General features: G+C 40.7%; 2 protein-coding genes across 2 annotated transcripts in view; both read left to right on the top strand.

Moving 5' to 3' along the window:
* The window catches only part of SMIM14 (small integral membrane protein 14), a 69,801-nt gene extending 57,929 nt beyond the window's left edge, over positions 1 to 11,872 (top strand). Inside the window, exons 4-5 of the mRNA XM_067735749.1 lie at positions 6,299 to 6,441; positions 8,710 to 11,872. Of these exons, the coding sequence (XP_067591850.1) occupies positions 6,299 to 6,441; positions 8,710 to 8,742 (176 nt within the window). The 3' untranslated portion in view covers positions 8,743 to 11,872. The remainder of the gene's footprint in view (positions 1 to 6,298; positions 6,442 to 8,709) is intronic.
* A 2,723-nt stretch (positions 11,873 to 14,595) lies between these two features.
* Positions 14,596 to 22,055, top strand: part of UGDH (UDP-glucose 6-dehydrogenase) — a 30,748-nt gene continuing 23,288 nt past the window's right edge. Inside the window, exon 1 of the mRNA XM_067735743.1 lies at positions 14,596 to 14,894. The gene's annotated coding sequence lies outside the window, so the exon portion shown is untranslated. The remainder of the gene's footprint in view (positions 14,895 to 22,055) is intronic.

Below are 22,055 nucleotides of genomic sequence, written 5' to 3'. Positions count from 1 at the left end.
TTAGAATATTTAGTGCCAAACAGTTGTCACAATAAAAACCATAGTGGTCAGCTCATTCAAAGGCCCTTTCAGCTCTGTGTGTTGACTTTAAAATAGCTGCTCCTGGTATTTGTTTGTATTAGCCGCATGCTGTGTCGGGGAGTTTGAGTAGCATGCCTGTTCTGAGACCTCACGAAGAAGTAGATCTTGTCACAAGGGACTGCGAATAATCACAGAAAGCCTATAGTGACCCCATTCATCCCCATTCCTGGATATTTCAAAAAGTCTAAGTCAGTTCAGATACCCAATGTCTCCAATCCTAAGACATTTTAGGTTTACTGTTTTTGCTTCATTCAATTTAATGTTTTTATATATGGTTCAAAAATCAAGAAGTTAATTAGTGTATAGTGAAAAGGTGTCTTCCTACTCATATTCTCCCATCTAACCATGTCCTATCTCTAGGTATTATTGGCCTTCTATGTAGCTTTCCAGAATTTCTTTATGCATGTACAGGCAAAATATATATTATTTGCCCCCCTTTCTTAGTACACACTGTTTTTCACCTGCTTTTTTTCTCTGTCAAAATATAGCATATCTCATGGAGACTTCCCTCAACATTGTTTTATAACTTCATAGTATTCCATTTTACAGATATACCATAATTTTTTTCTCTTTTGAGAATTACATTTTATTTGATAGACTTGCTGAGGACTTAAGCCTGGAAGACAGCCTCTCAGATGACACTGAGGGACTGCTCTGAAGAGGTAAGGGAGGAGCCAGGATATATAGGAGTTTTTGCAAGAAACCAGGTAGTAGGAACATCAAAAGATTATTGTTAATTAAAGAAAGACAGGGACTTCCCTGGTGGTCCAGTGGTGAAGACTCCAGGCTTCCACTGCAGGGGGTGTGGGTTCGATCCATGGTTGGGAAACCAAGATCCTGCATGCCATGTGGCGCAGCAAAAAAAAGAAAAACATAAAGAAAAACAGACATAGCAAGTTAATGAAGTCAGCGCTTTTCTTTGTACGGGAAGATGCAAGAGTCTGAGTTCATTTAAATCATTCCTTGAATACGCACCTTATCAATGAAACTAAATGATGCCTGCCAATTCAGTAAGCAAAGGATGTTGCAGCCATCAAGCCCTCACATTACAGCTGCCTGAGGGTGAGCCCTGAGGGAACTCAGCATAGAAATAGGATGCCTGCCATCAGACACTGCAGCCACCACCAGCCCCCCATAGTGCTCCCTGAGGAGACGCAGGATGAGAAAACATGGGAGAGAAATATACCATAATTTCTTAATCAGACACTCTTGGCAGACGTTTAGGTCTGTTTCCAGTTTTTTGTTCATAACCTTGCACTGTTTGTCCGTGTGAAAGTACATTCTAGAGCCAATCTTAAGTTTGTGCTACTGCTGTAAACAGAAAAACATTGACTGTGATCAAGAGGTTCGACTATAATTGGTTCAGCTATTGTCCTTTATTCTGAGATGGGCCTTAAGTTATTAGAGAATAAGAGAAATGCTCTTATCAGACCTGGGAGGTCAGGTCAAACCTGGGAAGTCAGATCAAACCTGCATCCATTTGGCCTTTTAAGTGGAGAATTCTTCTGCATACTACCGCCCTGCAGAAATTTTAGAGGCACCCTTACTTTTTCTTCCTCCTACCATAACCAGTCCAGGCAGTCGCCAAGTGTTGTGCTTCTTTCATCCTGTTACCATTTGTGTCTGACCCTTTTTCATTCTCACTTCACCATCTTATCCAGCCTAGCTATTCACACAAGGAATTTTCTGCACTCAGTCTTTTCTGTGCTCTAGTTGATCCTAATACTGATTTTAACTAGAGCACAGATTGATAATGGTTGATGTTTTTTGAATACCTACTGTGTACCAGGCACTGTGCTGCTTTCCATGTACTGACCATTTCTCTCTTCTATCTTTCTAACTACCTATGAGGTGATTGTAATATTTCCATTTCACAGATAAGGAAATCGAGGCACAAAGATTATATATCTAAGAGGTGGTGGAGTCAAACAGCTATGAGATGGTCTCAGTTCTTAAAAAGTTAATGACCTAATTAGGAGAAGTAGGAAACCATTCCTTCAAACTAGAAGTGCTACACTAGTCTAGAGAAGAAAGGAAAGAGTGGGCAGAGAAAACGGAGACTTTTTTACAGATGAGAGAGGGGTGTAATTAAATGAGATTAGTTGTAATATCATGCCAGATGGGGAAGAATAATCAGTCCCCAGAAGGACTGAGTTTGCAAAGTTGGCAAGTGCTGTTAGTCACACTAGCATTGAACTATTGCATCAGATTCGTTTGGAAAGCTTTAAAAATATTGTTGATTCCTGACCCCACCCCTGAGCTGCTCCTGAATTAGATAATGTGAGGCAGGGCCTTGGAAACTGTGACATTGGTATCATCACAGGCTATTCTGATGGGCAGACAGGCCAGGGAACCACTGGCTAAAGAAGGAAGAAAGAATGGAGTTGACTAGACCAGGGGATGCTTTTTCTGAGAAATGGTAAGAGGTAATATTGATGAGTAGGGCCACATCTGATGAGGAAAGGCCAGGCTGAAGAGTTCAGAGTTGAAGCAGTAGCAGTGGAAAGTGAGTCACTGGATTAGCCAGCAGAGATGTGTTAAGAGCAGTGTTTTTTAAGCAGACTTTTTTGGCAGTAGTATGCAGGAGGGAAAGGCTGCAATAGGAACCAAGCTAGGAGACAGTTATGGGGAACTAGGAGTTGTATTATCACTATGAGAGTCTTAAAATGGAGCGGGCATTTTGTCAGGGTTGCTTTGTCTAGAAATAGGCATTAGTAAATTTGTGGTAACTCTCTGAAGCTTCACAATCTTTTACCTGTGAAGAGTATCAAAAAGTAAGGGACCCATTTTCCAAATTGAATAACGTAAGAATTGGCGTTGGGCTTACACTTCTGGTCTGTACAATTAATCTAGCATTTTACTTCTGAGAGGGCACTATAAGAAGTGATCATGTATAGAAGGCACAGTTATCTTTCTCTGACTACTTTTAAATAATCTAGTTTTACCTAACAGATAGTTATGAGTTTATCTATCAAAATTCTTTTAAAATCTGTATTTTCCCATTTTTATTTTTTTAATTTAATTTTATTTTTTGGCTGCGTTGGGTCTTCATTGCTGCTCGTGGGCTTTCTCTAGTTGCGGTGCGTGGGCTTCTAACTGCAGTGGCTTCTCTTGTTGTGGAGCACGGGCTCTAGGTGCATGGGCTTGGTAGTTGTGGCATGCAAGCCCTAGAGCATGTGGGCTTCAGTAGTTGTGGCACTCGGGCTCAGTAGTTGTGGCTCACGGGCTCTAGAGCATAGGCTCAGTAGTTGTGGCTCACGGGCTCTAGAGCATAAGCTCAGCAGTTGTGGTACATGGGCTTAGTTGCTCCACAACATGTGGGATCTTCCCGGACCAGGGCTCGAACTCTTGTCTCCTGCATTGGCAGGCGGATTCTTAACCACTGTGCCACCAGGGAAGTCCCTGTATTTTCCAATTTTACTACCCACAGGAGTAGTAATTTTCAGGGATCTGTCTTCTAATGTGATACTGTCAGAAATTATGACAGCAAAGAGGTTAAGAGCACAGTCTACGGAATGAGACCACTGTATTTAAATCCCAGCTTTGCCACATGCCAACTCTATGACATTGGGATTTAACCCCCACTTTTCCTCAGTTTCCTCATTTATAAAATGAAGATATGATAGTACCGACCATAAAATAAGATTGTTGAGGAACTCCCTGGCAGTCCAGTGGTTAGGACTCGGCGCTTTCACTGTGGTGTCTGGGGTTCAATCCCTGGTTGGGGAACTAATATCCCACAAGCCTCCAGGCGTGGCAAAAAAAAAAAAATTGTTAAAAGGGATTAAGAGAGAATGCCTGGTTCAGAGTAACAACTCAACTTTTAGCTATTATTTAGTAATAAAAATAATAGTATTTGATTTTTTAAAAAATACCATTCTTGGAGCAGCTTAAAGGACAGAATTAGAGGAGGCAAGAGTAGGTATGGGGAGATCAGTTAAGAGACCGGACAAGAAGTGATGGTAGCTTGAGCAAGTGTGGGCACGGAGCTAAAAGTGGACAGACTTGAGTGATATTTAGGAAGTAAATATTTACTTCCTAAATATCACTCGACAGAAACTTCATGATGGGTTAAATAGAGGGTCATTGAGGGAATAAAAGGTGTTTTCATAGGTTTCTGGCCTAGGCAGTTGGATGGATAGAAATCCAATTTGGTAGGGCATGGAGGGTGGGCCAGGGGAGATGCTCGTGGTTTTAGTTTGGGATATTGAGTATGTTAAGTACGAGGTGGGGTTCAGGTACATTTTTAAGAAGCATTGGCTCTACAGTACACCACAGTTTAGGAACTGTTGATATGAATATTTAAAAAAAAAATAGAGAACTACTGATGTAGATAGATAATTGGATACTGGGTTTGAAGTTCAGGGAAGTTGGGGCTGAATATAAATTTAGGTGTGGTCTGCATACAGAAGGTAAGTGAAGCCACAGGTGAGGATGATAGTATGCAGAGAAAGAAGAGAAGGGAACCTAAAACTGACCATGAGGAATTCCAAAATTTAAAAGCCAGGAAGAGGAAAATGAGCATGTAAAGGAGTGGCTAAGTGTTAGAAAGAAAATCTGGCAGTGGTAATGGCACAGAATACAAAGGAAGAAAGTCTTTTAAGGAGAGCATGGTCGTGGAAAATGAGGACTGAAATTACCCATTAGGCTTAGCAGCCTGCAGGTGTCATAGGTGACCTTTCAAAGAGTTGTTTGAATGTTGATGTAGGTAGATGCCAACCTAAGGAGTGAATGGGAGGTAGTGAAGTATAGTTGTAAATATAGACCACTCTCAAGAGGTTAGCTTTGATAGCTGGACAGAGAAAGAGGTTGAGGGAGGGATATATATATATTTTTAAATATGGGAGAAACTTAATCATGTTTAAGTGATTATGGGATGGCTGCAATGGAGAAGAGGGTGTTGAATTCACAAGAGAGAGGATAATGGATAAATTTCTGCAAGAGTGATGGGATCTAAAACTTAAGTGGAGAAATTGGTTTTTAGTTATGAAGGGAGGCACATATAATAGGAGGGAACAAGGAAAGGAATGAATGTGGATATAGAGGGGGGAAATGCTGATTCATTGTGTGATAAGCATTGCAAATTGATGACCCCTGAGTACTGTGGTACTTGTTCCTGGAGAAGTGATTGGGTTGGAACAGAGACTAGGTTCCTCTCCAGTCTGCTCTTGGGATAGCTCAGCTCTTTGCTTGACTTTGTCCCCTTTGGCCTCAGCAGTGCCACCTCGGCCCTGGGCCCGTGGACCTCAATGTAATGCATAATGCATCTGCTTAGTTTCAGAATCTTGTCTGGATTTCTTTTACTTTTTCCTGAGGCAGTGAGACCAAAACCAAACATTTATACATAGTCTTGACAGGCTATTTAAATCTAATCTTCTAGAATTTTCATTTTTGATACTTTGAGTTCTCTAATATACATTTCATTTATTAGAAATTTATTAAGTTCATACCATGAACTAGGCACTGTGCTAGGTACTTAAATAAATATTTAAGATATGGCTGCTTTAAGGAGCTGGAAAGACTGATACCTATCCAGAAACCTGACTTTTTTCTCTTGATAAAGGCATAGACTATAATATCTAGATCTGAATCCAAATTCTTTTTGCAAAAAAGAATGCCAAATTAATATCTATTTGTTTGAGAATGTCATAAAGGAATATTAATTCATAAATTATACAACGTGGATGTCCCCTTTTCCTTAAGCTCTGTTATTTTTTCATGCTACTTCTGTAATTAAAATGCATAATTTCCTCACCCCTAGAGTGTTTTAACTGTGTATCATGTGGTCTTAACCTGAGTTCTGTAGATCTCAGTATATCTATGGATTGGTGGCTTTGTGGGTCCATGAATCTTCTGCAATTATATGCAAAATTGTTGAATGTGTATACATGGATTCTTATAGTGGAAAGAGAGTCCTTTTTTATCAAATTCTCAAAGGATTCTATTGCCCCAAAATATTAAGAACTACTATACTATTAAAAATCTTTAATAGGCTCTGGCTTATGAGTATTTTACACCATTTACCATTTCGATTTCCTCACAGGAGGAAAGGGAAATTGAAGCTGTAATATTTAATAATTCTTAAAATTACTAATGCATTTTTTATATAATTTTTCAAGTTGCTATTTAAACATTAGGATTTGTTTTTACATTTATCTAACAGTATTATAATTTTTCTACAGTTTTTGTTGCAAATACATTTTCTGTTTGTCTTTAGTACCAGGACCCCCTAGTGATAATGGCATCAGTATTACTATGATCTTGATGGCCTGGATGGTTATTGCAGTGATCTTGTTTCTACTGAGACCTCCTAATCTAAGAGGATCCAACCTAACTGGAAAACCAACCGGTCCTCATAATGTAAGTGTTGTGGATTAGAAATGTTTGGGGTGGGGGGATGGGTGTGGTCTGGGAAAGGGGAGGAGTTTGTTTTGAGGGAAATAATCTGAATTAGCAAAAGGAAGATTTAGCTCACGGAGTAAGTTCTTCCTATGTAGTCCTAGTAAATCTTGAAACCCCAAATGGCTTAATCTTCGTGGAGTTACATTTAGAGAGAACTACAGACCAGTAGCCCCCAAATCATTTTAAGGTGAATTCCAGTCTTTACTCATGTGAGAAACATAAAAGTGATCCAGTTCATAATAATCCACAGCAGTATTTCTCAAATCTCAGTCTTCCACTACCCAGTTCTATCCACCTCACAGTTGATCCCTTGCCTCGTATGCTTCCAGCTCCCCCTCCCCAAATTCTCTTACTAGCTACAGTTCAAATGTTTCTACACACACATTCTTCATTTTCTCCGCTTCTGTCCTCACTATCAAATACAACAGAGACACTGAGCCTATCTGGCTAAACCTGTTTTCCCATCCTATTTCTCTCAACTTCATTCTTCCAGTTCTGCATCACAATAGGTCAACTGAGCTGGCAAAAGGAGAGGTAGGAATCATTCATGTTGATAATCTTGATAGTCATGATTACAGCCATTTTTAGAACCTAACTGAAAGTATGATAAAGTGACCCAACAGGGAATTTTTGATAGAGCCTCCATTAAAGGATTCCTTTAATCATTTTCAGAACCAGTGTTTATATTTTTTTCTTTCCCATTTGATTTGGATATTACGTCTAAAAATATTTCCATGACAGATTTACTTGTTGAACACCAAATTATCCCACTTATTCCCTTTTCCAACCTAAAAGAATTGCTTCTTTTCCCCAATCCTTCGTTGTTACTATTAAAAAGAAGTTTGGTTAGACCAATTGCTTATACAGGAGAAAGCAAATGTGCAGTGTTAACTGGTCAGTGCTTTGGGGTTTTTTAGGATTAAAACATTTATATATGTAGCATGCTGACTTAAGAAGGAAGGCATCATTAACACTATATAAAATGCCTTAAATTTATTTTAGGGTTTTCTTGGAGAGGAGGGTATCCATAAAACAGCTTGTATATTGTCTTGATAAAGTGCTTTCTCCTAAGCCTTTTTTCTTACTTTCTGTGCACAGTTTTATTACTTTCATATCAAAAAGCAACATCCTCAATGTTTGGAACTAAAGAAACCCAACTCAATTAGAAGCCATTCAAAAGTGACAGTCCTCTGAACCTTAGTTTATTGTAGACCAGCAGTTCTAAAAATAATAGTCCCACAGCTCTAGGAATAAGCAAGAAAACATATTGACTAATTCCAAGTAGAAAAATTCATTATCCTCAACTAGGGCCTCATATAGCATGTCAGAGTAAATAAATGGAATCTTCCTGAAGATTCCTAGAAGGTCTGCTCTTTCCTTTACAGTTCAGAAGCTTTCTATCACAAGTAACAAAAATCTGTTCAGGGGCTTCCCTGGTGGCGCAGTGGTTGGGAGTCCGCCTGCCGATGCAGGGAACATGGGTTCGTGCCCCGGTCCAGGAAGATCCCACATGCCACGGAGCGGCTGGGCCCGTGAGCCATGGCCACTGAGCCTGCGCGTCCGGAGCCTGTGCTCCCCAACGGGAGAGGCCACAACAGTGAGAGGCCCGTGTACCGCAGGAAAATAAAAAAATCTGTTCAGCCTGGTTTAAGTAATTGGCTTTATTGGTTTACACATTAAAAAATCCAGAGGTAGGATTAATGTTTAGAAAGTTTAACAGCGTCATCAAAGATCCGGGTTCTTTCCTCAGACCATTAGCTTTATTCCAAGGTGGGCTCCCTTTCTGGTCCCTATAGGGCGGCTGCCAGTTGCAACTGGTGCCACATACTTCCTCATTGACTGACATTCTGTAGTGAGAATTATGTCTTTAGCTTCACTTTGATTGTACTGTACTTAGTCACCTTAGCAAGAGGGATGAGACTACCTTGATTGGTTTAAATATCACCTCTGGAGCTGTCAGGGAGAGCACTTTTACCTAAGTCAATATCACTGTTACAAAATTTTCCTTTCTTCCATGCTACAAGGAAGAAAGAGACAAACATCGGTGAATCACAGTGTTAATCTAGTGCTCCCTTGTGCAAAAACGTACAAGAGGTCCAAATAAGTATATGATTTGGGATGGGAAGGTGAGGGGCATTGCTGCTCAATTCTTACTGCATGTGTTAGACTGGTTGCACTGGGAGATTTAAGAAGTCAATTTCATAATTCCTCTCTCTTTAATGCCAGGGACAGGATCCACCAGCCCCTCCTGTGGACTAACTTTGTGGATATGGGAAGTAAAAATAGTTAACACCTTGCACGACCAAATGAACGAAGATGACCAGAGTACTCTTAACCCCATTAGAACTGTTTTTTCTTTTGCATCTGCAATATGGGATGGTATTGTTTTCATGAGCTTCTAGAAATTTCACTGGCAAGCTTATTTTTGCTTCCTGTGTTATCACCTTTCCTATATTTGAGTAAATGATACATTAAAAAGTTACATGGGGCTTTTTTGGTTATCCTAAACTTAAACATTCCATTCATTCTGTTTGTAACTGTGATCATACTTTTTGTGATAATTTCTGGCCTGATTGAAGGAAATTTGAGATCTCTACATTTAAATATTTTAAAATAGTTTTGATGGGTTTAAAGATTGTTTTTTAATAAGGTATTTATAAAGTTACTTGGGGTTATCTGAGATTGTATGAAAGAAAATTAGAACCACATTGTATTTACACTTAACCTTGGTAGTTTATTTGTGGATGGCAGTTTTCTCTAGTTCTTGGGACTGTGACAGCCTTTGGAATATTTTACAAGTTACAGCTGAAATCTGTATCATCCACTACAACTGGCTTATGTGGCAAAGAAAAGGAGGAAAGAAGAAATGAAGTAATTGTTTACTAAGTTTTTATTCCCATAAAAATGTCTAATATAAGAAAACTTAAACATGATTTAAATATGGTGGATGATTTACAGTCCATTATATGAAATTTGTAAGCCACTGTACACTAGCCTTACACAGTTCATGAAAGGAGGAAAAAATTTAATTCTTTCTGCATTTGCCAGGTGTAATCTATACAGTAATAATTTAAGCTATAATTTATTTTTGAAGTGGGTGCCTCTCAGGAAGCTGCTTTTCTGTTGTAAAACTTCCCTGTTAAATGAAACTATCTTAAAGCTGTATTGGGGGCCTGTTTGGTTACTGATATTTGAATCCTGTTTACTTATTTACTCTATTATTTTCTTTGAAGAAAAAATTTTGAGTCTTGTTATCTTTCTGACTTTAAACAATATTTAATGAATTCTTGATTTACTCCAAGGGAAAAGGAGGAAAATGAGAAACATCAAGGATCTTTTTTTTTCTCAACCTCTGTCTCATTCTTGTTTGGTAATAGGATGGATTGGGGTGGGGAGGAGCATTAATATAAGTAAAAATTTGAAATGTGAAAAAATGTAAAAGGTTGCATTGTTTTTTTTTCAGTTTGATAGAAAATGAATACAAATGGCATAAAAAAATTCTGCATGACCTGTGTGGTTATGGAATTTTTTCCTAGCAAGTGATTGCAGATGATTTATGGGGGCTGGAAGATATTTTGCTATCAATGTAAGGATTTTCCCCCACTAGATCAGTTTAGCTTTTAGCTGTATAGATCTGAGAAATTACTTGTATGAATTGAATAAACTTCTCTGTATCATTGTACTGTTTAATAGAGTCTCTGATACAATTATGTGATGCTCATAGGGTATTTTTTCCCCTTTATTATGATTATATTCTAGGCTATAAACACTGTAAGGGCTTCATTTCATTATATAATCCATTATTGACTGCTTGCATTCCTCCTGTGCATCTTGGCTTTGTCCTCAACTTCTTGAAATAATATAACCTACTCTTAATTACTTGTGTTAAGTGAGAGGTATTGTAACACAGGTAAGTCAAATCCTGGATAAATGAACACCATAGATTTAAGGGTTTTTCTCTCAATATGGCCTATTGGAAGCCTTCCCAGCTCTACAGCTCTTAAAGCATTTAAAGCAGAGAGGCAGGAATGGCTTAAATGGAGCTAAATCCCTATAAGCATTCCTTTTTCTGTCCTTGCTCCTGAACTTTGAAGGCTAGCACATATGTCCTAACGATCTACTGTCTAAGCTGCTAGAAGGCTAGTCTATGGATATGATACTGATGTGTTCACTGAATCTGTGGCTCACAAATAATTAAGAATTGACTTTGGTTGAAGAAGTGGCTATGACATGGAAACAGAATATGTAGCGTTAGCTAGAGACCTAGAAATCTGGGTTCTTGTTCCTAGTTCTTCATTTCTGTCACATATACTTAATTGACATTACATTAGAATATTAACGTTTTCCTATATGGACCATCTATTTAATTAGTAACAAAAGTTTTTAGTGAAGTATTAAGTCTTGGTTTTTTTGCTTGTAAAATTTCTCTGCACTCCTGACAAAGACGGTGTGCAATAGCACATAAAGTATTTCTATTAACCTAACTAGTAATTCATATTATTCTCTTTAATTCCTAAAGCTTCTACATGTGGCCTTTTTATTGAGCACACTCTTACTCATTACTTGGCTTGTAAACATTCACCTGAACTGTGGCTACTGTCATTTTTAAATAATCTGGAAAAAAGAAAGATAAAGCTTCACATTTTAATCACTTTTGGCTCTTAAACATTCCACAAATGCCATTAAGAGTTTATTTTGTTTTAGAGTTATTTAATGTTCTTTTATGCAAAATAATGATTTTTTGCTTTCCACGTGGAAAAAGTTAACATTGGAACTGTGTATAGTAACAGATTTTATCATGTATTTATCCAAGCACTATCCCATGGTCAGCAAGTCATATTTTAAACTACTTGGAGAAAGTTTCAGAAGTAACTATTAAATACAGCTCTTCCATGGTTACTTTTAGTGTCTTTGTGGTATGCGATATTACAGTGTTTATAGAATTATCTTTATCTTACGTCTTCAAAGGAACCTCAGAAGTCTGTCACCCTGAATCAAAGTCTGTCACTCTAAATGAATATGTGCTAAAATTTGACGAGCTCAGCTTAAGACACAGAACAACAACTTGAAGGAGAAATGGAGAGAGTTTAAGTTAATGGGTTAAATTTTTGTTGTTGCAATAGTAGGTTTAGTCTTAACATTATAATATTTCTAAATGAAAAGTCATATGTATTTGTTACCATGTCTGATGATTACTTTGTTAAAAGCAAAGGTGGTCATGTGATGTACCAAATGTTAATTGCTGTTTTTAAATGTTTAAATCATGCCAAACAAATCATGTCTGTGCCATCCAGGGTTTATTGTAATCTTTTACTGAGTACTTGGATTGGGATAAAGGGCTTGTACTATGCACTTTTTATTAATGAATAAATAGAAAACATTAGTAACACTCACTGTTATCTGTTTGGCTTTTGTGGGAAGAGAAGTGAGCATCTCTTGCTTAGTAAAATGTTAACATCCTTTATTAACCAGTTTCTTTGTAAGACTTTTTACCCCTAACTAAAAATTCCTAAGATGAACTTTGAGTTACAAGAAGAATATTTATGTAATAACAGTATGGGGCCAGTATTCAAAAGTAAGGATTCTAAGAATCTCTAGGAAATTAGGTTGCAATTACATTTCTTTTGTTACTTTTTATTTCTTCCTAGAATACAGGTTCAATAGACATTTGCTTTGAGGGTATAATATCCTATGTGTTAATTATTTGAGCGGACATATGTTACTCAAAAGGAGCTAGACATGTAACTGTACTGAAAACACCCAAAACTGAAAGTTCGTGTTTGCTCTATGACCTGGGATGCATCCAGATACTAAAGATCAGGGACTTACCTGGTGGTCCAGTGGGTGAGACTCTGCACTCCCAGTGCAGGGGGCCCAGGTTCGATCTCTGGTCAGGGAACTAGATCCCACACTCATGCCGCAACCAAAGAACCCACATGCCACAACTAAACATGCCGCAACGAAGATCCCACATGCCGCAACTAAGACACAGCGCAGCCAAAATAAATATTTAAAAAAAAAAGATCATTAATAACCATACACATAAAAATAGTATAGTTTTTCTGGTATGATTATGATGTCAATGTCTGTGTGATACTTAAGTGTTAAAATAGCAAAATTTGTGAAATATATAACTTCCTGGAGATAGTGACAAAGTCTCAGTCTAAACTTTGTCACTGTATGTCAGTGCATATCTGAATCCCCAGCAAAACTGTTTTCATTAAATGGCTCTGCAATACTAGTTTTCCACCCAGAAAATGGAATTCTAATAAAATAAGTTTTTGATCCCTGCCATTTCTTCTGATAGTTTTCTCGACTCAGAATCTCAATTTATAAAATTGGTTCTCCCCCACCCCCCAAAATGTTCTGTAAACACCAACCATGATTATCTCCCATGTTTAGGTTTTTTAAAAACTGGAGTTATCAATGTGATTTTTCCTCACAAGGAACTTAACCCTGCATATCTTTTCTCAAACAAATTAATTACGTCTGTTCAATTAACATTTCAACAAGTGTTTATTTTTATTGCTTAACTGTTTATGCTTTAAAATGGGTGTTATTCAGGACTAGATTATAGAAACCATTTTAAGCCATCATGCTAAATTGAGATGTCTGTTGATAGGGAGGAGGGAGATGTCTGGAGGTAGGGAAAATGTAGGGATGCACAACACGTGTAGTTTTAAGAATAAAGCAACTTTCATATCAAGTATGACTTATTATTCCCTTAAAAACTCTGCTTAAAAAAAAACTGCTTATTTTTAGAAAATTTAGGAATCAGAAAAAAGTTATTTATAATCCTTGTGATGCCAGAGGTCTGACCTCTTAAATATATGGTCCTACGCCCTACACTGCTCATAAGCTAAACTCAGGCTATGTCTTGATAATGAAAGGATTTAAATTGCATTGTTTCTATTCACTTTGAAAAACTGAGCAGAATTAAAGAACTTAAGTACCGCATAGCAGACTCAGCATTGTGGAAAAATCTGTGTTGTTTTTAAAGAAATGTATCTGTTATATAGTCACTCATCAATTCAGTGACAAAGAAAGACATGCTTTTATAATACATACAAAAGGCATTACCCTAGACTGAATGCAGCTTTCACTAACTAATTAGTATGTAAACATCAAACTTTGGAAGTCTGGATGTCATAAAGGGGATTCCTTACAATCCAGTAAGTACAATTTTGTGGTTAAAACATACAGGACGGGGACTTCCCTGGCAGTAAAGTGTTTTAGTAACACTAAGTCATGACTGTGCTTTCTTTCTTTAAATTTGACGTTTAAGATGACCTTGGAGTGGGGAAACAGGAACAGAACTGCTCTCACTAAAAGTGGGAGACTCCATACGTTAATTTCACTTCCTCTTAGGCGGCACTTACATCTTGCATGCTCTCTGCTATATATCATGCACAGACATCTCAGATCCCGAATTTGGCAGGAGTATTTGGAAAATGTGCCTGGAGGGCCGTCCCACTTCTCTACCCAGGGATCAGGACGGGGATCACTAACTGGTCCAGTCATGACGGGACTCAGCATTCTTTTGACGTGAGGCGCCTCCTTCCCAGAAGCGGCGGGTCGGAGGTAATGACTAAACCCTGGGCCGCAGGCCCGGAGGGTGCGGCGGACCCATGGGACCGGAAGGCGTGGGAGTGGTGTAAGCCGCTGGCCACGTCTGATCCACAGAGTCTAGGGGGCCGAAAGACGAGGCAGGCCCTCTAGGCTGCTGGGGAGACCGGAAAGGGGGCCTGGACCTTCCGGTCCCCCTGGGCCGCAGCCTCAGAGTATGGCTGACCTGGCGCGCACGCGGCACCACCTCATAGCCGTGAGGCAGGATGGGGACACAGGGAGGGAAGAGGGGGCCAGACGGCAAGAGCGAGCTCTAGACTACCGGGAAACTAGACCCTGACCTAGGCGTAACTGGGAGGCTATCCCTCGGTCCTCGGCCGACCTGCGGCGCAGACAGCTCAGCCCAGCGCCGCTCGCGGCAGGGGCGGGGCCGCTGAGCTGGCCCGAGCGGATTTGCCCAGGCTCGGCCGGGGGGTGGGGTCTGCCCCTCCCAGCGACGACTAGTCACGCCCCCGTATCCACCGCCCCTGGGCCCCGCAGGAAATAGGGGCGGGCCCCGGCCTACAGTGGCGGGAGGGGGAGCAGGGATGCAGCGGAGGGCCAAGTCCGGGAGGGCTTGGCTGCGGGGGAATGAAGCCTCCGCCTTCTCGGGTGGAAACCTTTAAATACAGGCTCGGGCCCGGGACTCGGGGTGCGGCGCTTGGCAACCCGAGAGGGGTGTGCGGTGAGGGGAGATCAGACGGAGCAGGGCGCGAGTGCTGAAGCTGCGGCTGCGCGGCCCAGAACGAGGAGCTGTCCGAGCGGTCGGGGTTGGAGCGGTTACCGCTCTCTGTGCCTGGAAGTGGGTAAGCGCCTTTCCCGGGCTGGCTCCGCCACCCCGTGGGGATGCTCCCGGGTCCCGGCGGGATGTGGAAGGAGACGGGCGGGGTGTGCGCGCTGCTCTTAGTCGCTCCCTGCGCTTGGTCCCAGGCTCCCAGTGTCACGACCCCCCGTCTCCTCTTTTGGGCTCTGGGCGGGAATAGTCTTTTGGGTCTGCTGCCCTGGAAGAGGGAGAGCTTGGGCTCAGGACTCGCGAGTCTTCCAACCGCTTCTCTTTCTGCTTTTCCCCACTTTCCGACTTAAATGAGATTTCCCTGGCGCCTCTGAAAGCCGAACGTCCACCAAAGGAAGTGGTCCTCTGGTCAGGGACCCCATTTTGGTCTCAGAATCATAGTCTTTTGTTTGTGTTTAGAATCTGCTCACATGGAGGGCTGCTGATTTCCTCACGTCGCTCGTCTCTCTTCTTAAGAAACTAAAGAGAAACCGAACCAGAGAGCCCTTCTGAAGGCGAAATCCTAAGACATTGATTCTGTCGTGACATCTGTATGGACTGTCCTGGAATCCATTGTTGGCCGCCACACTGTATAATGGCTTTATTTCATATTAGGGAAGGCCTTTCTTGGGTGCTTCAGGAGATTGCGTTTGTGTGAGACCTTGAAAAATTATTCCTCTTTACATATAGGAAAATAATTGAGTAAGGTCGAGAATTCTGGTATATAGAAAAGAGGGATTCACTGGTAGGGAACTTTTCAGGGATATACAGAGGAGTAGCTGTTCATTGACTGCCTGCCCTCAAAGACACAGTGAGTCTTTGAGTTTCTTCAAATCCCCTATGAAATGGACAACAGTAGTCTGGTCTGTTTCTTGGGGGATGCGGGGAGCGGGGGGTGGTTCTAGAAATGAAAGAGGTTACTGTCTGCTCTGATATGTGCTTGTTAGTGCCCAGCATCTAGTTTAAGGTAAGGGATAGACAACCCTGATGGAAAGGATCTCATTTCTTCTCCTATTGCTGTACTACTCCTTTCTCCAACATAAAATCTGTAACCAATAAGCATACTCCATCTTCTCTCTTGCTATTTCCACAGCTTTACATGATACCCTTTAGATATGAGGTTAACAGTCTTTCTCACTGATTAAATATTTTTCCCGGGGCAGGCATCTGTTAGTATTTAATTTTTGGAAATATCTAAGATGATGTGTGAAGTTGATGTATCCATCTGTAACGTCCATTGCCTTAGATACTGGGTATACTGAAGAGGGGTGGAGGTGGGGGGATTATATTCAGTTTAGATTGTAATAGGAGCTTCGCTATTTGTTAGCCGCATCTTTTAGGCTGAAATATTGATCTGAATTTGTAAAATTTTAGATGAAAAGTAGTTTTGGAATGGCCTGGTTTGCTGTGACTTTCCCAAAATACAGAGGTAAAAACTCATTTCAAACTGACTCATTCAGTAAGCAGACATTCTCATTTCCCTGACAGCACAGTAGAGGGTCAGAAGGTAAATAAAAGTAGAAATAGAAAATGGAATCAGAAGATATCTGTGTCAGGCAAAGTATATCACTAAGACTGTATCAAGCTCCGTGTTAAAGCTTATTGAAGATTTTGTTGAAACTTCCAAGTGGTAATTTATTTGGACTTGAACAGATTGTACATCTAGCTTCTTCAGTAATTTTCCCATTGTCATCTGCGAGCCATACTTCATACTTCATGTGAAAGAGCAACGCGGGGATACCCTAAAACACATGCAGTTCTATAATACAGACCCACCTGCCATCAATAGTTTACCCCAGCTGCCGTCTGAAAGGCAAGCTGAATATGGCGTGGCAACCAAGGTAGATAAGTAGTAGCTCTGAGAAGACATGCTGAAGTTCTACCTAAAGAAGAAAGATTGATAGGATTGTGGACAGTCTGCAAAAATACTCTGATCGAGCATCTGAGATAAAGATATTCAAATACCAGTCTTCATCTCAAAAAGATAGGCCCTTATTGAGTTACTCATTCAATTAATATTTATTGAGAGCCTACTGTTCTAGGTGCTGAGGTGAACAGCAGCAGAGAAGTGTTAGCCTGGGAGTACCTTATAAAACTCTTGAGCCCAAGAGTTCATCATGGGCTCAGCCCATGTTCTGGTTCAGCCATGTTCTGGTTGAGACTGAGGGCATAGACTGCCCTTATAACCTCTTGGCTGTGGATTAAGTGGTAACACCACAAGATCCTCTGGTCCAAAAATCCTTTGAGATTTTACTTTTTAGGTATTCCAGCTATACTGGTTTTGATTAGAGAGGCCACCTATCCGGTAAGGGGTTACTGTTAGTGGTAGTCCAGGTTCATGACAGTTCAGGACTTGATCTTCAGCCTTGCAGATCTGGAAGGTTGTTTTTTTTTTTCCTCCCACAAGCCTAAGGGTTAATGAGGCTCTAGGTAACTTATGATGACTAAGCTCATAAGAGACTGATGGATACTCTAGAATGGAAACTTGCTATTACAGTAGGGAAACTTTATTCCAGTGTCTGGAATACTTATGTCTCAAATCCAGGCCATCCCTTTCTAGTATTATGATTCCTGGCAATCTGAACTCATAAGGCATAGTGGAATCAGAACAAAGAATTTGGGGGGAATATGTCATCCAAGCATTGGGAAAGCTTTTTTCTTGCCCCACCTGTCTGAAACCAGAACACTTCTGACTTCCAGATTCTGTGTCACTCTTTAGAAGCGCTGAAATAAACACTGTGTCATTCTTATTCATATTCTTTTTTTTTAATTAATTAATTTATTTTTGGCTGCGTTGGGTCTTTGTTGCTATGCATGGGCTTTCTCTAGTTGCGGCGAGCAGGGGCTACTCTTTCATTGCGGTGCGTGGGCTTCTCATTAAGGTGTCGTCTCTTGTTGCAGAGCACGGGCTCTAGGCGCGTGGGCTTCAGTAGTTATGGCACGGGGGCTCAGTAGTTGTGGCTCACGAGCTCTAGAGCGCAGGCTCAGTAGTTGTGGCGCAGGGGCTTAGTTGCTCCGCGGCATGTGGGATCTTCCCGGACCAGGGCTCAAACCCGTGTCTCCTGCGTTGGCTGGCAGATTCTTAACCACTGCGCCACCAGGGAAGCCCATCATTCTTATTCTTTTTTTTTTTTAAAGATTTTTTTCCATCATTCTTATTCTTTTTTTTTTTTTACATCTTTATTGGAGTATAATTGCTTTACAGTGGTGTGTTAGTTTCTGCTTTATAACAAAGTGAATCAGTTATACATATACATATGTTCCCATATCTCTTCCCTCTTGCATCTCCCTCCCTCCCACCCTCCCTATCCCACCCCTCTAGGTGGTCACAAAACACCGAGCTGATCTCCCTGTGCTATGTGGCTGCTTCCCACTAGCTATCTATTTTACGTTTGGTAGTGTATATATGTCCATGCCACTCTCTTGCTTTGTCACAGCTTACCCTTCCCCCTCCCCATATCCTCAAGTCCATTCTCTAGTAGGTCTGTGTCTTTATTTCTGTCTTACCCCTAGGTTCTTCATGACATTTTTTTCCCTTAAATTCCATATATATGTGTTAGCATACGGTATTTGTCTTTCTCTTTCTGACTTACTTCACTCTGTATGACAGACTCTAGGTCCATCCACCTCATTACAAATAGCTCAATTTCGTTTCTTTTTATGGCTGAGTAATATTCCATTGTATATATGTGCCACATCTTCTTTATCCATTCATCCGATGATGGACACTTAGGTTGTTTCCATCTCTGGGCTCTTGTAAATAGAGCTGCAATGAACATTTTGGTACATGACTCTTTTTGAATTATGGTTTTCTCAGGGTATATGCCCAGTAGTGGGATTGCTGGGTCATATGGTAGTTCTATTTGTAGTTTTTTAAGGAACCTCCATACTGTTCTTCATAGTGGCTGTACCAATTCACATTCGCACCAGCGGTGCAAGAGTGTTCCCTTTTCTCCACACCCTCTCAGCATTTATTGTTTCTAGATTTTTTGATGATGGCCATTCTGACTGGTGTGAGATGATATCTCATTGTAGTTTTGATTTGCATTTCTCTAATGATTAAAGATGTTGAACATTCTTTCATGTGTTTGTTGGCAGTCTGTATATCTTCTTTGGAGAAATGTCTATTTAGGTCTTCTGCCCATTTTTGGTTTGGGTTGTTTGTTTTTTTGTTATTGAGCTGCATGAGCTGCTTATAAATTTTGGAGATTAACCCTTTGTCAGTTGCTTCATTTACAAATGTTTTCTCCCATTCTGAGGGTTGTCTTTTGGTCTTGTTTATGGTTTCCTGTGCTGTGCAAAAGCTTTGCAGTTTCATTAGGTCCCATTTGTTTATTTTTGTTTTTATTTCCATTTCTCTAGGAGGTGGGTCAAAAAGGATCTTGCTGTGATTTATGTCATAGAGTGTTCTGCCTGTGTTTTCCTCTAAGAGTCATCATTCTTATTCTTAATGCCCCTTTTCCAGGCTCCAAGCTGATCATTCCCTTTGCCCCCTCCCCCTTTTTTTTCTTCAGTGGAGTTTATTAGATTTTAGCTAATATATTAATGACTTGATTGTTATGGTTACTTTCAGCTGTGTTACCTTAAGTTATTAAATTATAGCCTCATGGATTTTTATGGTCATGCTTTCCTGAAAGGGGCATTCAAGACCCACTTCCAATTCATTTCCACCCTGAGACAGTTTTTACCTCTCACTACTTCTTAACACCCACGTTTTTGTGCAACTAGGCAGATCTCACTTCTTTGGACTCATTTCTTTCTCTTTTTTTTTAATTAATTTATTTTATTTTTGGCTGTGTTGGGTCTTCGTTGCTCTATGTGGGCTTTTCTCTAGTTGCGGCGAGCGGGGGCTACTCTTTGTTGTGGTGCGCAGGCTTCACTAGTTGCGGCGTGTGGGCTCAGTAGTTGTGGCTCACGGGCTCTAGAGTGCAGGCTCAGTAGTTGTGGCGCACGGGCTTAGTTGCTCTGTGGCATGTGGGATCTTTCCGGACCAGGGCTTGAACCCGTGTCCCCTGCATTGGCAAGCGGATTCTTAACCACTGCACCACCAGGGAAGCCCTGGACTCATTTCTGTATATAAGTCCTTATTTATTTCCTTCCTGTCATCTGGAATGCCCTGCCCACTTATCTTTCCTTTTAAATCCTACTCATTCTTTAGGTCAAGCTTAGATTTTACATTTACCTTGATATAGATACTTTCTTATTTTGATTTTTCCCCCCTCTGGACTTTAACCCTCACTTTGTCATTTAATTGATTATACTGCCTTGTGTAATTTAACCATGTTACCTGGATGCAACTAACTCCATTTTATCTTTTAAGTCAGTTTAAAAGTCACCTTCTCAGAGAGTCCTTCTTTACCCTCACTAAAATAGTCCTTTCCCCATATACAGTCTTTCTCTTTTAGCTACATGTTTATTTCCTTTATGTGGAATTTACCGCAACTGCCATTATTTTGTTTGTGTGCTTTCCTACTAGAATATAACTATGTAAAGGTAGGAGCTGTATCTGTCATGTTCACTATTGTATCTATAGTACGTAGAACAATAGTGGCTGTTACATAGTGGGGTCTTTAATAAATATTTTTCAGTTGAATTATTTGCTGAATAAATTGTTAAGGACTTGAGTGTCAGGACCCATATTATTCTATGGCCAAATTCTCTGCTGTGCCCACACAGTAAATCCTTAAATTGGGAATATTAATTTTTCATGAATGAGAAGAAGGGAATAAGCCTGAAGCAAGTTGAAGCAATTTTTCTGAAACCAGATGCCAAGACTTTTCTGCTGTAGAGGTGGGGACGGCAGCAGTGAATGCTGGAGACAGATCTTTGGTAAGCCTGCTCCAGGCCAGCTGTCCCTCCCACAGGTGGGAGCTTTTCAGAACATCCGGCTCAGTCTTAGCCACTTAGCAATCCCAGTGCAGTCTATCTCCCCATGCATTCTCCTCATGTATAGGGCACTTGAGGCCTGGAGAGTGTGAAGGGCAGAACTGAAAAGCAGAAGAAGGGTGAAGAAAGATATATGGTTGCTAAACGTAAATTTTTCTAGGCTCAGTGTTTTTGCTAAGGTGAATCTTGGAATACTGATAAAGAGGTTGCTTGTAGAAGCAAAGTAGAGGGTAGCAAAGTAGATGTGGATGGAGTAGGTGTGTGGCTTCTGAGTGTTTACCTTGTTATAGAGATTTAATGAATTTTTTTTTTTTTTTTTGGCCGCACGGCCTGGCTTGTGGGATCTTAGTTCCTTGACCAGGTATCGAACCTGGGCCCATGGCAGTGAAAGCGCCAAGTCTTAACCACTGGACCGCCAGGGAATTCCCCAGATTTAATGTTTGAATCATATGAATTATTACCTATTCAAAATAAAAATACATTTAAAATATTTCTTTGTATGTATATTGCTAAGAATATTTCTTTCTTTTGGGGAATCATTAGATTCCAAATTCTGTTCATATTTACTGGTTTACTAAAATTCCGTTTCTTTTAGGTTATTAAAAAGTCATTAGAGGGGGGCTTCCCTGGTGGCGCAGTGGTTGAGAGTCCGCCTGCCGATGCAGGGGACACGGGTTCGTGCTCCGCCCCGAGAAGATCCCACATGCCGCGGAGCGGCTGGGCCCGTGAGCCATGGCCGCTGAGCCTGCGCGTCCGGAGCCTGTGCTCCGCAACGGGAGAGGCCACAACAGTGAGAGTCCTGCGTACCGCAGGGAATTCCCTGGTGGTCTAGTGATTAAGACTCCGCTATTGCACTGCCGGTGGGGGTGGGGTGGGGTGGGGTGGGGAGGAGGGGCTGGTTTTCGACTCCTGATCTCGATCCCTGGTCGTGTACCTAGGATCCCACAAGCCATGCGGCCAAAAAAAAAAGTCATTAGAGATCAGACTCTATGAGTTGATATCTGCTAAGATCAATTTATAAGCCAGATTACTTGCTTATTAACACAGACCAGGATACTTGTTTGGGTTGTCAGCTCATTCTCTTCCAGTTGGGAACTCTTACCCAGAGAACCAACCAAGATTAGAGTGTTGTTTGATTAATACAGATTCAGACCAAAGGGAATTGGATCATCTTAATTATGTGCTTTGTGTATCTTTTTTCATAATAGGGATATACTTGCCAGGCATTGTAATTAGATCAGCCTTCCAGAGTACCTTCTCTGATCCATGCAGGAATATACTAACAAATGCTTAAACTCTCCAGGACAAA

The sequence above is a fragment of the Pseudorca crassidens genome, chromosome 4, assembly GCF_039906515.1.
Source record: "Pseudorca crassidens isolate mPseCra1 chromosome 4, mPseCra1.hap1, whole genome shotgun sequence".
NCBI lineage: Eukaryota > Metazoa > Chordata > Mammalia > Artiodactyla > Delphinidae > Pseudorca > Pseudorca crassidens.
The sequence above is the reverse complement of the archived record's forward strand: the minus strand, read 5'-3'. Positions and strand labels throughout refer to the sequence as shown.